The sequence below is a fragment of the Megalops cyprinoides genome, chromosome 6 (assembly GCF_013368585.1).
Source record: "Megalops cyprinoides isolate fMegCyp1 chromosome 6, fMegCyp1.pri, whole genome shotgun sequence".
NCBI classification, from domain to species: domain Eukaryota; kingdom Metazoa; phylum Chordata; class Actinopteri; order Elopiformes; family Megalopidae; genus Megalops; species Megalops cyprinoides.
This window is the reverse complement of record NC_050588.1, coordinates 39927809-39945945: the sequence shown is the minus strand read 5'-3', so window position 1 is coordinate 39945945 and position 18137 is coordinate 39927809. Positions and strand designations below refer to the sequence as shown.

General features: G+C 46.7%; 1 protein-coding gene across 1 annotated transcript in view; it reads right to left on the bottom strand.

Moving 5' to 3' along the window:
- Window positions 1–6440: 6440 nt before the first annotated feature.
- The window catches only part of LOC118779259 (immunoglobulin superfamily member 21-like), a 180115-nt gene continuing 168418 nt past the window's right edge, over window positions 6441–18137 (bottom strand). The window contains exons 7-10 of the mRNA XM_036531263.1: window positions 14146–14246; window positions 11407–11599; window positions 8323–8361; window positions 6441–6552 (exon numbers count right to left, since the gene is read on the bottom strand). Coding sequence (XP_036387156.1) covers window positions 6476–6552; window positions 8323–8361; window positions 11407–11599; window positions 14146–14246 — 410 coding nt within the window. The 3' untranslated portion in view covers window positions 6441–6475. The remainder of the gene's footprint in view (window positions 6553–8322; window positions 8362–11406; window positions 11600–14145; window positions 14247–18137) is intronic.

Sequence of the window (18137 nt, the reverse complement as noted above, 5' to 3'; positions counted from 1 at the left end):
TCTCTCTCCTCTCCACTCCGCTCTGAACCCGACACCTCGGCCACCTGCGCTTTTGTTTCGCGATTTGCATGGCTCCCTCTCCGCACCGGGTGGAGCTTGGGTCACGTTTCACCTGCAGCGGGTACGGCGTCTCACCTGTCTGCTCAAGTATTTAGAACGTTTGCTGTTCTGTTGTGAAGCGTGTTATCACAATTTCATGGTTTATATAGCAACTTAAAGTAATAAAATATTGACAGGGTATGAGGGAATCAGAGTGAGATGTTTTAGGTATAAATAACAGCATGTTTCTCTGCATGAGAGTATGGCTGGGAGTTTATGAGAGCAGCAGAGCGTCTCAGGTTAATGTAAACAGACTGCTGGAGTTTGCATAAGGGGAGGCAGGCACTGATAGTCTCTGTTTATTAAAGGTCTAATGACCAGGATACAACTGTTTACACAGACAGAGCCACATGCTCCACGTCTGCGCCAAATAATTTCAATGTCTTGGGTGTCTATAGCGCTCATAAACTTTTATGCAACAATACAAAAATGCAAAGATGCACAAACTCTGGAAATGAAAACAAAAATCATGTACAATCAGTCATATTTTACTAAATACAACATACATCTTTACAAAGCAATTGTCTCAGAGACGTAATGGAAAAATTCATCAGACACAACTTCACATGAACTTCACGGAAAAAAGACCTGCAATGTTACAGTGACAGTCTAGGAGCCAAGCATGAGTGATTTCATTACAAACAAGGGTGTACAAACGGGCGTGTGTCTGAGCCGTGGTGCTTTATCACCAGCACGTCTCACTGTGACACTGCTGCTGCGCTGCGTAATGATTTCTCCTGCAAGGGGACCCTCCTGCTAATGCACATATTTGACAGGCTATTCGCAGTGACGGTGCAATCAGAGACACTTCCATCATTTTAGCATCTGCACTCCGTGAAGCAGCTGCGGACAGCAGAGGACTGTCCCACGGTGTCTGACGGAGGAGATCCAGGTCACCTGGGAACCTATCCTGACATTTCCCAGGTCGGATAAAGCACTGTGTATGTCAGACACTATTTGTCATATAAATTCGACTTGACCAGGGCCACAGGTGCAGCCAGAGTGTGGCAGCTGTGTGTTGTGCTTATTTAGCTCAGCTTATACATGCAGTAAGCACCATGCACTCAAGTATGCTTAACTGTGATAAGTATGCTTGATGGCTGAGATAAGCGCGGCTGCATGGAGGATTGCAGGGAGGAGCACCGTCTGTTGTTTGCTTGACCCATCTCATCATCCAATGAAATGAGCTTTGGCCCATGGATATGAAATCCGGACTGCGTGCTGACTGGACGGGTGAGTCACCTGCCGCTCCTGATCGGCTGGCCTTGGCTCATGCATTATCCTGCAGGTGTCCTCAGGCCTGATGCGTGGCTAAATTCGGGTGGTGAAAAAGATGGCCCCCAGGAAGAGGAGGCGCAGATGGATATTTGAGCGACGGGATGCTGCTGGGACACCCGATCCCAGGCCCTCCGGGGAGAGACAAAGGGCCCCGGGGCCAGCAGACTCGCGTCGCTGTGAATAATTCAGGAGGGTGCCACCTGAGCCGGCCCCGTGTCCCTGCTGCCTCCCCGGTGCTGAGTGGCACAGTGTTCAGGGGGATTTCACAGTGACAGCAACGGCAGCACAGATGGCACGGAAGCACTTTCTCCTCCTTCTCCTACCCTTGTTCATGCCATTAATTGGCATGAGAATGTTCTACAGAATCCAGGCTCTACACCTCAACATCACTCCCCTCCCCAGCTTTCCCCAAACGCTTTACTCAGTGAGGATGTTTGCAAGGAGGAGCATGGAGAGAGATGACATAGCTGAGAAAGACAGAGACACAGACAGTCAGAGAGTGAGGACAACTCCTCTGCACAAAGCACAATCACAACTACACGGGTGCCCATTTCATTCCCCTTTACATGCCATTCGTTCTGTGCAGCAGTGCACGACCTCCGTAACGTCTGCCCAGAGACCAGCATATAAAGGGAGAGAGGAGAGGAGCTTGGGAAAGAAGTAGGTGACTCCAACAATCTATTTACCGTTTATTTACCGCTGTAAACAGTCCCCTCAGTACGACCAACTACAGGCTGAAGTAGATTTTTCAGAGTTTTAGATGTGGTTTTATTGCTCTTGACTGTGGAAATAGTGAAAATGTTGCAATTCATACAACAGAAACAAACACAGAGTTCATTTTGTTGTTTCTATCCTTGTCAGAACACGGGCTGTCAGGCATTCGGGCAGACACGGTCGGGTGGGGGGGGTTACACACAAACCGTAACCATCCTTAGCCTCACATCAGATCTCCCTGTGTACTCTTCTGAGTGGCAGTTTCACACATACACAGACTTTTCAGTGAGAGATCAGATACAGCTTCCTTCAAAACAAACACTCACAGAAGACAGCCTGAAAGACAGGAGGATGGAGATGGAGCAAGGGATAGGGGTTTTCCACTTTCATAATTTTTTTTTTGCTTTTAGTATTAAAACATTCTGTTCTGGGGGAGATGGCATTGACTATAAACTTGGAAAACTGTTACACACAGTTTTGTTGTGTGAGTACCATACATGGGAGAGAACAAATGTTCCAACTGTTCCAACTAGGGGAATTATTTGGATGTAATGCAGATTTCTGTGATAGCAGACAATGAAGCATTATCTTATCTTATCTCTCCTCAGCATCACAAAGGAATTGATTTGAATGGAAATTGGACACTTGAGGCAGCTTTGAAATCTGGGAGGATTTTGTCATAAGTCACAATCAAATTCATTGTTATGGTATCTGGGGGTATTAGCTACAGCAAATCCAATATTTATGCTTCAAGCTGTAATTAAATTGTCACTTTGCCATTTTTTAAGATTAAATAACACCTCAGAGACCTCTGTTCTTTCGAGAATTATTGCTAAAGACCCATTTGCATTCAGGTGTATGTAAACGTGTTCCAACAATAGAGAGGCTTGGATAGCAGACAGACACGGTGAGATGCAGTCATGAAAGCGAACATTCAACGGGCACCTACCAGTCCTTCCACTGGCAAGTGTTTAGACAGGAGGTTCACACTACTGTAACTACAGTTATCCTGTGTAAACCACACAGACCAATATCCAAGACAAATATCGGAGCTTTCTATTCAGGTCACATCTAACAAAGGTTTTGAAGCCGCCTGGATGGGGTTGTAGTTCTGGCCTGGGACTTGATTTTGAAATATATTCATCCCCCCTTTTCTTCTCTGGTGGCGAGGCATTAAACGAAATGCCATGAATGACTAATACCCCACAGAGCTGCGAATACCACTTTAGATCCGCCGCTGAAACAGAACAAAAACACGAGCTGAGAGTAAGACTAAAAGCAGTTTCCTTTATTATTCCACATAACTGGGGTTCTTTTGGTAAAACATACAGCACGGTCACCGCTGTACGGGCTGGACAGTCCGAATAGAGTTTATATAATGAGTTGACGAGTGAGTAATTGTCTGCAGGTAAACTACGTGGGCGAGGGACAGAGGGATATATATCCATTGAAAGGGTAAGTGTTCAGATTGACTCCAGAACGAGAATTTCAACCTTTGTTGGTATGGAGCTCACCAAAGAGGCCTTGAAGAGATGCCTCTACATCTCAATGACAGGTTAGAGCGGCGTTGTTGTTGTTATGAACGGCTGAAGTAAGCGGCGTTGTTGTTGTTATGAACGGCTGAAGTAAGCGTTGCATACGAATGGTCATTATGAGTGCTTTTGACTCATCTCATGTCTGGGGTTTTATCTTTGTTCATATCCCTGATTCATCCTCATCACTGGCCTCTTCCACAGAGCCCCTTCTCTGTCCCACTCTTCTGAGTAGGGGAAGGTGTGCCAGCTGTTTGCTGGGAAAGGTACACAAGCGACAGATAAAGAAACGCTCATCTCTGTTGCATGTGCAAAATGTTCTGTTTGACTTAAAGTGTTGACTCAAAGGCAAATACATGTCACTGTCACGTGGAGTGATTAAAGTAGTACAAGAAAACATTTTCAATACAGATAAAAAAAAATGTTTTCGTTTATGATGGTGTTATACAGATTTCAACGGGTTAATAAAGAAATCTAAATCAGAAATTCAGGCCAGTAATTTGAAGAACCACAGCAGTTATAGCAGGCACAAAAAACGCTGTTTTTGTTCATTATTTTCCCAAACCGCCCAGAACTGAAGAACAGCAGAGATGCAGGCGAGAGGGTGAGGACCTCTTATGAGTACAGTCCATCCTCCCTCTCTCACACATCCCACAATTCTGTGCAACTCCCTACCGCCAGAGCCGTAGCCCGTTAATACAAGACGTGTCTAAAATAACTCCAATGGCAATTCCTCTTCATATGAAAGAGGATTTGCTCTCCTTTCAGCGAGAGGAGAGAGGGAGTGAGCGAGGCAAGCACACAAGCTAAGCAAACGGTTTCAAAGATATCATCACACGCTGACCTCCAGCGACGATTTCCTCACATACACCATTCAGTTCGCTCAATACGAGAGGTCAAATGCTGAGCAGCTGAGTACATGATAGTCCCTTTAGCTCATGTCGGCTGAGAGAGGACTTTCAGGTGTCTACAATGCAGTTTCACTATGCCATTCTTGTATGGCAAAGGTCCTTGCCCATGTTTGTTTGGACATTGTCACTGAAGAGCAACTGTTTTTTCCTTGACCGATACAGAGAGAACATGATAGTATTGGCAAGATGCTAGAGGAGCATGCCTGCAGGACATGCATTATATTGTACGATTTCCCTCAGTAACCACAGGCTAAGACGTGTTGAGTGGCTGGGTTGAGGTTGAGGTTAGAGCTCAGTTTGAGGTTGGGTTTAGTGTGGGCTATGGGATACTGTTATACAGGTCTCAGTGAAACAGATCACAGTGTCTGTAAATCTCCAGACTGAAAAGCGTCTGTGCATGAGTACGCAGCAACCTTTACTTTACCCTTTACCTTCTACCAGACATGAGCAAACCTGACAGGAAATACAAACAATGGAATAACACAAAAACAATTGTCAATATTTATATCAATATTTAATATTTATATGAATGTAATAATACTGATATTTCAATAACACACTCAGGTCGATGAGAGCGGCGTCACAAAAGTGTTAATTGCATCAGTACGCATTCTTTCATGTTGAATTCAAATTTTTAGACGTTTTTTTTGTTTTTTTTTTTAGCTTTTGCCTTAAGGGTGTGATGTGAAAGTTCTTTTCACAGCGGACATCTGTGCACGTCATATTCATTCTAAACATGACAGTAAACATCCACGTCACCTTCCCCATTTTAATACCGCTGACTTAAAAAAGCGACCAAAAAAAAAAAAGAAAAGAAAAATGTAACACCCTGTATACACTCAGCTGGGGTCAGAATGGCGTCTAAACATGAAACTTGTGGTACATTTTGCCAAAGAATAACTTATCGTACACAACGCAGGTCACTTACTATAAATGAGTAACAGGTAAAGATGGAACTACAGGTCAGCTGAGTGAGGCCCACTCTCACCACTGATGGAGACTGGGAAATAATTGATAAATGTCTCATGCACCATGACCCTGAAAGATAGACAGCCGCCCAACAGTGTCTACTGACATGAATCTGTCACACAGAGGACGTGAGATATTGAACACAGGAAAGTGGAGGAATGAGAGCTGTTGTTTCAGTGTTTATTCTTAGTCTAGATCGAAGTCCCTTGAACAGTCATAGGAAAGAGCAGTACAGTATGGGCAGAAGCTGTGAAAATCGTGAGGCAGAAACTCTGTGTCCCTCCCCAACAGCCAAAGCTGAACATTTATATCAACTTTATACTTACAGGGGTGTACACAAAAATACATTTAAAAAGATTGGGGGGGGGGGGGGGGGGCATCTTGTGTTCTTCTACCTGGGAAATGAAACCAGTTTCACAGCACTGAGAAAAATCCTCCTGTCCACTCCGACTTTATCAGTTTACAAAAAGAGGAGAAAAAAAAAAGACAGGACTGAGGGGCAAAGGAGCAGAGATGTGTTCTGACAGGCGAGCCTTGTGTCTACTGGGGTCTGCATAGAGTACACAAGGGTCTGCGTGAGATCGGGAATGAGAGCACGGTGGGCCTGCCCACGCCACTGCAGTTTATTAGTCCGAAGACAACTGTACGAAACAAGCAGTGTTTCACGTCTGGAGAAATGAAACCAAGCCCAGGTCCTTTTCCTTTCCTTTTTCAACAACGGGTTTTTATCGATAGACAGGCAGAGATGAGACAAGCAGACAGGACAGTGGAGGGGGAGGCTGACTGGGGGGGGGTTGTCTTCTTCTTACATACGTTGCTTTTTCTTTTGTCTTTTTGTACAAAAACAGTTGGGGGTGCTCTCTGGCGACGGTGCTGCTTCCAAGCTGACGGACAGAGGGACGGACGGACAGGAGGGCGTCTGGAGAAGGGTGGACTGGGGGGGGTGGGGGGGAGGGGCACGGTTTTGGGGGCTCACGTCAGCTCCACTGTCACTGTGAGGATCAGTGCCATCACGGTCAGTCCCAGAACGTCCAGGTGGGAGGCAGCATCTACAGGGTGACAAACACAGTCACACACACACCAATACACACAGTCACAAACACATCGATACACACAGTCACAAACACATCGATACACGCAGTCATACACACCAATACACGCACATGTGTGCCTACATACAGTCATATACACACACCAATACACGCAGCCGTACACACTGACAAACGCACACACATGTCCATACACACATATTCATACACACACACACACACACACCAATACACACAGTCACACACACATCGATACACACAGTCACACACACACTTATACATGCACACGTGTGCATATACACCGATACACCGATATCAAGCGGCAAAATGAATAAAACACAGCTCAGTGCTCTGACCAGCTCTGATGGAGCTTTCACATGCTCCAGTTCCCTGTTCCACTCTCTGTGAATCTCAGGTGTGCCACCTGTGTGCCACCTGCATGTGGAGCCAGCCTTTCACTGCCCCACCTGCACCTCCCCCACCACCGTTGCACACGCAGAATCACAAACCTCTTCCAATCAAATCAAAGAGGACACCTGTCTTTACATCAAAGACACCCCAGGATCAGCAGCTATTGACTAGTATCACTGCCTTGTTAAAAGACACTGACAATCTGATGTGGAACAATTGAGTTCTCTATAATTTTTTGGGAGGGGGAAACTAATTAGATGGCTGGTTAACTCCCTGTGCTTGGCCGGTCCCTCAGGGATTTTCTCCTGACCATAGGACCTGTGTTCTGACTCGCACAGGAGGCATGTCTCTGGTGCACCGGCTACACACTGACCCTATTCCACCTGTACTGCTCCACACCTGCTCCCGGCTCCACAGAGAATTTACATATGTAAATTTACACATTCAGAAACAGAGAGAGACTGCCTGACACTGACACTGAGAAGAAAGTGAGAAAGACAGAGAGACAAAGAAGAGAGTGAGAGTGAGAGTGAGAGCAAGAGAGAGAGGGAGGGTACAAAAGAAGAGAGATGGGAAGAAAAGGAGAGAAAGGAGAGGGAGGGGGAGCGAAGTGAAAGAGAGTGGAAGGGAGAAAGAGAGAGGTAGAGGAAGACAGAGAGAACGAGGCACAAAAGAAGAGAAAGGGAAAGCGGGAAAGAAAGGGGAGAGAGGGAGAGAAAGGGGGGGAGAACAAGCCACAGAAGAAGATAAAGGGAGGGGGGGGGAGAGAAAGGGGGGAGAACAGCGCACAGAAGAGAGAGAGAAACAGAGAGAGAGGGAGAGAGTCCTTCATCTTTATATGTGAGAATGGCAATGGACTGAATGAAACAGCTGCAGCGTATCAATGTGTCGCATTCCCTGCGGTACCGGGGACGTGTTGCAGGCTGCATTCAGTGCAGGCCCTCTGCACTAACACAGGAGGCGTGCTGTCCTCGTGCGCTATGTACTGAAGCAGCGACTGCGGCCTGCATAAGCCTCCATCTCACAAGATAAAGAACGTAATTCCAAACAATAAGACTCCTGTCGCAAACAGCGTGTTAGTGAGCTAATGCCGCTTATCTGGGCAGCGCCACCCAACCGCACCAGCCTTTTTAATTACCAGGCTCCAGGATTCTCAGCTGTGCTGAAGAGGACAGGCTTTTCTTGCATCCTCCTTTCCAAAGCCCACCCTCACACTGACCTGAGGTCAGTCCTGCACCGTACTCTGTCTGTTGTCACTGAAACAAGGTCATTTCAGCAGGTGAATAGCTAGGTAGTGCCTGTATGCTAACGAGCCATAGAGACCTTCATCATGGGATCTTCCTACAGCCTCATACTTACTGTTCTGGTTCTGAGTGTGCTTCATTATACTGGGGTTCTCTGTGGAGGGAGAACACAGGAGAACATTAGAACATTAGAACATAAGACCCGAGTTTAAGAACAAATGACAGGATGAAATGTAAGAGGCAGAGATGATATATGAGCAGATGGAAGACCAGGAGCATGAGGTGGGAATAGAGGTAAGGTGTGTGTTATGTGCACACACAGACACACACTCTTCTTTTGTGAGTTGTGCACTAAGTTTAAAGTAAAGTTAGCAGTGTGTAGGAGTTGTGCTTCACTGTGGACTTTACTGTATTATCTTTGGCTGTTTCCAAACCACCCCCTCTCTCCCCTCCTGTTCACCAGAGGCCCCTTCAATATGAATGCTTTCTGACATTACTGAGGTGGAGATTAGTAACTGGGGGGGAGGTTTAATATTTTCATTTTGGGACATCCCCTGTCCTTACTCAGTCTAGCCACTACAATATTATATAAGACAATTGTTGGAGGGGAGAGGCACAGCTCAAATAAGATCACACATTTGGTTCCTGCAAGCATTTTAAGAGAGAAAAATATTCAAGTCAGCAATCAATAACAGGCAACCATTAGCCTGTAAGCAACATTTGGTTACTATATTACTAAGATTAAAAAAAGTCCAGATTGCTATGGCATCCTCAGGAATACCATGTTGACTAGTTAACTAGCTAGTTATTAAAGATAGCTGCTTAAAATTATTTTACTAGCTGATTATTATAAGTATCTAGTATTTTAGTCAGCTAGCTAATTATTATGCCACAGCTAGCTACCTATAAATCACTTACAACTTGTTATAATAACTACTGCTCATGTACTGTTGACAGGAAGCTAGTTCAGCTAAGTAGCAACTTTTTGACCATAATAAGACATGCAAAACACATCACTCAAATGATGAATTAGCGTGGACCGTACATGATACACTTAATTTATCACGGTGATAGAAAACATGAACCTTCAATGTACTGCTGTTTGCATTCAGGGGAAGCACATGTCTTTTTTTGATCTCTTTGCATATTGTTTATCACAGATAAAGTGGCTTGAGCTTCTTCCACCGGTAATGCAAAGAGTTGTGGGTCATCAGCATCACTGCAAAGCCAACACTTGGAGGGGCCAGCTGAGAGCACACGCAAGCCCCCCCTAAAGGGAGTGAGAGCCGCAGTCCCGCACAGGCTGGTCTGTGAGCGCTGCATAGCTCTGAGTTCTGCCAGGCCAGAGGGCAGCCCAAACCAACCACATAACCAGCATCGATATTTATACCTCTGTTTCAAAACACTCTTATTCGGGGCAGCAAATGCATCTAACATTTCATGGTTATTTTTGCTGAGGAAACGCCGTTGAGGCTTTTTGCTCAAGAGTAAAACATTGCATAACATGAGAAACAAACTAAAAACCCTCTGGTTCCAAGTCCAGCTCCACAGCCCCCATGCCGCAGAGCTGGGATTGGAACCATCACAGGTGGGGATGGTGGTAGTAAGGCTGCTCGGTTCCTGTCACGCGCTGCTCCCACCTGTGACTGAGACCTCCTTCGGCCCAGACTGAGTCGAGTGGCATGTGTTTCACAGGGGTAAGACAGCCACAGACAGTGCTGGACTCTTACACAGCCATTACCCATAATGCACCAGACCTGTCCCCATGGTGACATCTCTTCAGAGTGACAGGTGCTTTGCACAGCCAAACTACCGTCTCCTGGGACTTCCTCAAAATTCCTACATTTCTGCCAATTTCTAACGCCTCTTCAGGGCAGAGATGATAGGTCTGCCAATTACCAAACTTTTTATGTATATATAATGTAATGTGTTATATAATATGTCTTATATATGGCAAAACTTAAATATTATTCTGAAATATGTTTTACCTCATTCTGCAGAAGAAATTTCAAAATGAGACATCAGGCCAGACAACATGTTTAGAGAAATACAACTTTTCGAGACTAATGCAGCAACGGAAAGTCTGAAATTCCCTGTGTTTATATGTGTTTGCACGTGTGTGTGTGAGACTGCTGATACAACGGTCACTCAGTAAAACCCTGAGCTGTTCAATTGTCTTTAATTTAATCAGTATCGGCCGTGTGGGTAGATCAGTGAGAGTCTGTAAGTCCAGAGAGCTTCAGGGCAAAATTAGAGTCCAGGGAGGCGAGATGCGCTGCCGGAATCAGTGAACTATCTCCTCTATCTCCTGCTTCATCAGTAACAACAAAGTCACCACTCAGACTCCCGCTGTCCTGCTCTGACCTTCCCTGATCATCTTTAAACAAGAACCCTGGTCTAAATGTCCCCAAAGTGTCCCTGGAAACACACTGCACACTGTCAGCGAATGGAAGAAGTGTGTATACATCAAAGTTACACACATCTTAAACAGCAGTGAAGTGTTCAGCAGTGCTCTTTAATTAGTAAGTGCTTTTAAATGTGATTTTCCGTGTGTGTGGGAATTGTTGTTCACCCAACCCCATCACACGACAGTCTCACATGTGCTCCTGCAAAGATTTATGGAGTAATTTAATAATACTATAACTTATTAATCTTGCGCTTAGATTGTATGCATTATTCATTGCTGAAAATTCAGCTAAATTAATTCCCACTTCATTTTGGAGAGCGGCTTGGGCACTAGAGGGATTTCATCACAGAAAACTGCTTGTGAACCCTCAGAGAAATGCTGACATCCATTTTCTCGCAGCTCCAAAACTCCAGAACTTTTTGGCAACAAATATTAATTTTCTTCTTTTTCCACCAAAGCTCAGTACTGTACCAGTCTCTCTCACCCAGACTCCAAATACCCCCCCTGGATTCAATCAAAAACTCATCTTAAGGGAAACGATTAATCAACCACAAAAAACTACATTTATCCCTCCCAGGTTAATCCCGCACCCCATTACAGCAGAGCTGCATTGTCCCCTGGGATGACTTGGCTGTTTGGATTGAATCCCGATGGATTAGAGGACTATCCCCTGGATTCAATCAACGTTTGCGCTTAACACCAACACACAAATAAACATGCACTTACTGTCTTTACAGACAAATGTTCATTGAATCCAGCGGTGAATGTGTGACCCCCCCAAACCCAGCTCACCGAACACAATCAGGCGCGTGTGGGTGTCCGTGGAGCCCAGGGGATTCTGGGCCGTGCAGCGGTACATTGACCCGTTGAGCTCGGCCGGCACTCGCTCCAGAACCAGCTCCTTCCCGTCCCGTTCCATACTCCCGTCCAGCAGCCGCCCCCCAACACGGGTCCAGGTGAACAGGGGTTCGGGAAACACCTCGTTCTGACGGGGGAGGGGGCAGCGGGGGGGAGCGGCAGGGACAGAATTAGCACTTTGTAATGGATCAGACACCATGACAGTGAGAGCCGAAGCAGGAGCTGAATGGAGGACATTTCTGATCCTGCATAACCTGCACTCCTGCACACACAACCCTGTGCGTCTGCAAGATCAGCTGATCACCCTGAGCTCATTGCTGCCGATTGAGTGCATTTCAATGAACTGCAGAGCCGCTCTGACAGCATGCCTGGACCTGCCAGATTTTCCCCTGTGTGGAACAAGGGCTTCCTCCTCCAACCACTGAATCTCCAACATCGCCACCTGCTGGACAAACTCATGTTGAATGTAGACAACAGCATGAAATCAGTTCACTTGGCTTTTTTTTTTTTGTTTTTTTAAAGTAGAGGGGAGAGTTATGATAGATAATGGTTATTTAAAGGTTATTCAAAGACAATGACAAATCACAGATGATCACTGCACACATGGGGCTGTTATTCTCTGTTGGGTGTGAATCCGGGGGGGAGCACTGCCGTTTATCTGAGCTGCTGAAAGGCGGGGGGGGGATCTCAGTGATGGATTACACGCGAAAGGTCACAGCGAGCTGGGCACGTGCTCATGTGCCTGTCGCCTCTCTGAGGAAACGAGTGTGAAATCAGTGCTCATTGTGTTAAAAAAAAAGTTTAGGTTTTCCCACATTTGTGTGCTATGGATTGAAATCTACGCCTATTATAGGACAGATGAGGGAAAAAAAATGCAGTGCCTACAGGGAGAGGAGAAATTCTCAGCCACATCCACCCGTAAGTGTGAAATGCACTCACGGCCTCTTTCTGGGCGGGGCAGAGCTTGGTCTGATTACTGACCATGCAACCATGAAACCTTGGACTGTGTGGGCACGGTGTCTGTGTGCCCCATCAGACACCCGGTATGAAATTCCAGCGTCTGTATGCTGAGGCACTTTGCTTCCTGATTCACTCCATTATGGCAGTGGAATGGGTTTGCTGACTGGGGACAGACTGACTGCATCAGGTCCCAGTGAGATCCCTCACTGACTGTAGGAAGAGGGACCTGCCTGACGCATATCCCCATCGGTCTCCGAGAGCAGAATTAAATTACATTCTTTAAATTTGCATTTGAATTAACCAATACAGGGAGGATTAAACCAAAAGCATCACAAAGCTGTTAACTAAACCTTTGACACTGCACACCAAATTTGGATAAATCTTCGAAGGGGATATTCTTTCAGTCCTTGTGAGTAAGACAGGCCAGATTTGTGTCATAACTACAACAATCTACATTGTCTAAATTTGAAACCCCAGGGCCGTGGTCCAGCAAAGGAACAAAGAGATTTGTTTTAAACCATTTACCGTTTGGGATCTGTACTCAGAAGGCCCAGATTAGCTGCATATTTCAGTCAAGCCTGTTTATAGTCACCGTTCTTAACACTATTCAAAGCTGTACTTTAAATATACGGAAAGTTGTGATGGAAATACACGTGTATACATCTGCCGGATCGAGAGCATGGCTCCAAAGGTGCTTTCAAATAACATTTTGAAAAATAAAATCAGCAAACAAATATAAAAAAAAAAATCCAAAATAGGCCTCCACCTCCCTGCTGTGGTTCATCTGACACACAATAACAAAGCAACTGTGGTCCATCTGGGTTCCATCAGGATTCAGCCAATCCGCTCCTCACTCAAACAGGGCCCACAGAGGCCAGTGCTGCCTCATTCCTGCCACAGAGACAGGGGCTCATTTTAGACTGATTTGTGTTGGAAACTCATTTTTATCTTCAACGTTTTTGTACAATGGTGATAGCCACACAAAAACAAACTCCCTGCCTGACAGACAGAAAAACACATTTTAGGTGCATACTGCTCATATGCTGCCATTTTCTGGTTCTGTTTGGCTTTGTTATATGCATCACCACATCCTTCTCTAGTCGCTATGGAAAAGAGTATGTGCCGTAAGAAAAAAGCTGCTGGCTCAAAGACAGATACTCGTTTGTTTAGTCAGATCAGCCCGGCATATGGAAAAGCCTCAGGGCCACAGAGGTCATGAATAAACTCAGATATTCAGTGATGGCGGTTCACCTTTCTTCCGCAGTTCCTCAGCAGGAGAAGAACAGGCAGAAAGAGAAGGCGCAGAACCTGAGGAGAATCTTATCCAGCCAGAAATGGTGGCACTCTCATGCACTGCGCTGCATCTTTTAGTTTCAGCTGCGTGAGATGGTGTGCTTATCACATGTGATTTCATATTTACACATCAGATTTTATTGCATTTGATGTGGAAAACCTTTAGATAAGAGGCTCAGCAGTAGTGATGATGATGATAATAATAATAATAATAATAATAATAATAATGCATTTGATATTAGTAAAACTCTCAGACTCCCTATTGATCTGGCAGACCCATTCAGCATATTTCCTGCTCTGTAAGAACGGTCACTATAGACGCAATCGGTGGGAGTAACAGGCTTAACTGCACATGCCCATGTCTCTCCGTCTCCCAGCTGAACACAGCCCCGGTTTCAAAGCCACACCCCCTGCACTTACCCCAGGAGATCCTACCTGGAAACCTTGGACGGTGATGCGGACCGTGTCTCCTACCTTTGCCCTGCTGGGCGTCATCAGGAGCTTGGGGCCTTTCGGGGAGGCTGGAGGAGAGAGGAAGAGAGAGGAGGAGAGAGGAGCATTAGCCCCCGTGGTAGGAGAGAGGGGTGCTAGCAGCTCCTGTTTAGTTTGGGGGGGGGGGGGGGGGGGGGGGGGGGGGGTAAACACACAGGTCATGGGCTGGCAGCCAGGGAACTGGGAGTCCTCTGATCCAAAGGACAGAGGCGGATTTACTGCCCCCCCCCTCCCCGGAGAGACAAGGAACTATACTGGGAGGATACTCATTACTGGAGGAGAGTCAGAGAGTGCGGGAGGGAGCGTGCGGGCCCAGAGATAAGAAACACTCCGAGAACTAATTCCCCTGTCTGCGGTAGACGGGGGTGCCCAGATGGATTTCACTCCCGCTCTCTGGGTGCGAGAGCATGCTGCCAGCAGGGAGAGACGATTTCATTCCGACCTTCCGAAGGGGCCAGTGATTTCACTACTGTATCTACCGACCCGAGATAAGTCGTGATTTTTTTCCTTCACATTCTAAGTATTGAACAGTGACCCCTTAAAGTTAGACCTCCTCACAAATTTAATTTAATTAATTTGCACTAACGTATGGCCCCAGGAAAGGCTTAATTATACTGAGGAAGGAGATCTAGAACCGCCTCTGTGTCGTCCGTTCCCACAACATTTAGGAAGGTAAAACCCTTGCACACTTAACCAAGGGAATTATAAGGTATAATGGTGCATAGTACAATAAGAGGGATGCAATTAAAGATATACTCTGCATATTCAAAGGTAGATTTTTTAACCAGGCGGGTGCAAATCGGGGCAGTGTCATTTCAGACGTTGTGATGTGACGCTGTTTCTGTACTCAAACTTCTTATTACAACTTCTAACAACCACCTCCCCCCACCCAAAAAAACCCTCTTCTTTAGACAAAGTCAACCACACCTGTGAGAAAGAACCTGCTTTAACTCATCAATCAAACCATGAGACAGGGAGAACGCCAAATGGAGCATCGCGCCTTCGGCAGCGGTCCATGATTCCACCCCCCCCGGTTCTCGCTTAACGCATCGTGATCTCTTCTGTCACGTCTGTAATACGAATCGAAAATTCTGTTTCACTCATAAATCACGTCTCGCAAGACTTCCCGCAAGATAAGAGCGGAATCTTAGGCAGTGCGTTTTTTTTCAGCGCAGAATTCGGACAGAAACCATCCGAGCGGCTTAGAGGAGGCAGAGGAAGCCCACGGCACGTGGTGGAGGTTAAGAGCTCTCCCAGACACAAATCAATAACTGCAATCTTCCTCAGACAATGTGTTAAACCCAGGGATGAGTTATAGAGGGGTTCTACACACTGCAAAGATATTGGCAGAGACCATTAAACAGGACAATGTCAGCTCTGTGTTGCGGCCCTTTCTCGGCAGTAAGCGGTCATAAGCAGACCCGGCACTGGTGGAGTCTGGTGTACCAGCTATACCCCCTTTCAGTAATATTAATGATGAGTCAGCAAGTCAGGACACTGCAATGCTCCACATTGGCGTAATCATAGTTTTCTATTTTCAGCACCTACGGCTGAATATCTGCACGGTAAATAAAATATCTTGTGGAGCCGCTGCTCTCGGGAGGAAGGGGTTGCCTGTAGTTTCCTGCGTGCACATGCATGTGTTAATTTCACATGACATGACCCACGGACCTGCCATCAGGGTGACCGGCAGGTGAGCACGCGTGCCGAGGCCCCCGCCGCTCCGCGTCTGCTCTCTGTTTAACTTCCAAAGCGACGGGGGCGAGACCAGGAGGCTGGACAGGCCGTTCCTCAACATCCACTGATCCGGCGAAGAGAACGAGACCCCCGCAGAATGCAGATGGAGGCTTAATTATTGAGATGTCCCGGGTTTGCGCGCTTTCCGCCTTCCGGGCGAACTCTCCCCGGAAAGGCCGGTTCGGGAGCCGCGCGCAGCTCGCGGGCGGCCTCGCTCTGGTGCGAGCGCATTGGTATGGCGGTCACGGCGGCGTCATGAATATTCAGCAGCTGTACTACAACACTGGGCCATTGTAAGCCTGTCGCTTTGGCTCTCGTGGCGATATTAAACCGATGAAAGATTCGCCACTTAAGGCTCTGCTTCCTTTTTATTCCCTCACCAAAACACATGAGAGGGGATCGGGGTGAGAGAGAGGATGTGTGCTTAAGACAAAAAGCCCCATGAGGATGTTCTGGGAAAAAAGCACATGACAACCCACACAGCCAACTTGGGCAAAATTAACATTCTGGATTCGGCGGGGAGAGTCACATGCTCTGTTCCACCCCCTACGGGTCAAAAATGGAAAGACAGCTGCCTTGGATGATCGTCGTGTGTAATGTCGTCACAAAGGGACTTACCCAAATCGAATTAGATGTGGGTTATCGAGTTTTTCTAGGACACCCTCTCAATCCTCATACAGGATTGACTGAAGCTCCAAAAAACTGCTGTTGATGATTTTACAAGGATATGCACCTGCCTAACAGAGGCATTACGTACCCAATTAAACCAGATAAGTTTTAATTAGAAAAGTTAAAAAAGTACATTGTGAAATAGAATTGCCACAGAAAGGAATTGACTTAATTTGCACGTCTTACCTAAGGTGCTTAATATGAGAAAATAATTATTATAATAATACATATTTGAGAGAGAGAGAGAGAGATGCTTGAGGGAGAAATCAAGCGGCTTGACCTACATACAAGTGTAACTTCTTTCTTAAGCTTTAGGTGAATTTCCTAACGTTACACCACTTAGAGGTTAGAAATTATAAATCACAACATACCTGTATATTGTATCTAATTTCACAAAGTGCTGTTGCTTTTGTGAAGTGATTATTTAAGAGGTAATTAATGTGTTCAGTAAAGAACAGCGAGGTACCTGTTTATTCGCTAATGAATTCTGCGGAAACAATGGGACTTACAGACTCTCCACTATGAGTCCATTATACAACACAGCTCTCATTTATGCCACCTGGGGGTTAGAGCTCACTCAAGCCAGGTTTGCGAGTGCTGTGAATTTTAAGCATGTTCCAATTAAAATCAACAAATGCACATTTTTAGAATTCTTGAATCTCTCCTCGCTGCTACGTATTCTCAGGGTGATAACAGGAATGTGTAATGCCACTCTCTCTCCCGCCCTTTAAAGAGCACAGCAACTGACAAATCAATGCCGCAGATCACCGTGGAGACAACGCCAGCTGAAATTTAAAAGTCTCCGGCAGATAATAAGCGCGTCCTGTCGGGCCCCACGCTGGTGCGTGAGCGTGCCGTTTCGCCAGCGGCGGGCGACAGCGATGGGGGAGCCGTGTTTTCAGGGCGCAGCTGCGGAGACGAGCCCTCTCTCCCGCCTGGCCGTGTCCCGCACGGGTTCAGCTTTCCACACGGTCCCCTGCATTGCATTCTGCCTCAAAACGGGGGGTGTGGGGAGTGGATGGGGGTGGCTGGAGGGGTCAGACTGCAGCTCTACCCTGTGGTGGAAGATAGGCCGAGAGGGGGGTGCCGGGACACAGGCTCACGGAAAAGCGACGGGTACCACGTTCTGCACACCTGTCCTGCTGTTTGGCCCCTGCCGTCTCATTTGCCTCCCCCTGCATTTCCTCTAAACAGAAACTCCGGGTCTCATTTAGACGGCGAAAACAGCTCTGCCGCTCGGCGAAAAGCATTCGGAGGAGCCTGAGTGATAGGATCCCTGTTGCCGAGACAGAGGTGCCCTCAGCTGCCAGTCATCCTGACGGACAGCCGCCTCGTGTGGAGACCACAGCGCGTCGGAGAGATGAAAAGAGAGAGAGAGAGAGCACTTCTGAAGAGCGTGTCATTGTGCTGAGGCGTCGCACTGAGCATGTGCAGAGGAACAGCTACAGCATCTTTACACCCCCACCCAGTGACCGTGCCGTATACCTGCACTCCTGCCCTGCACACTTGCACCT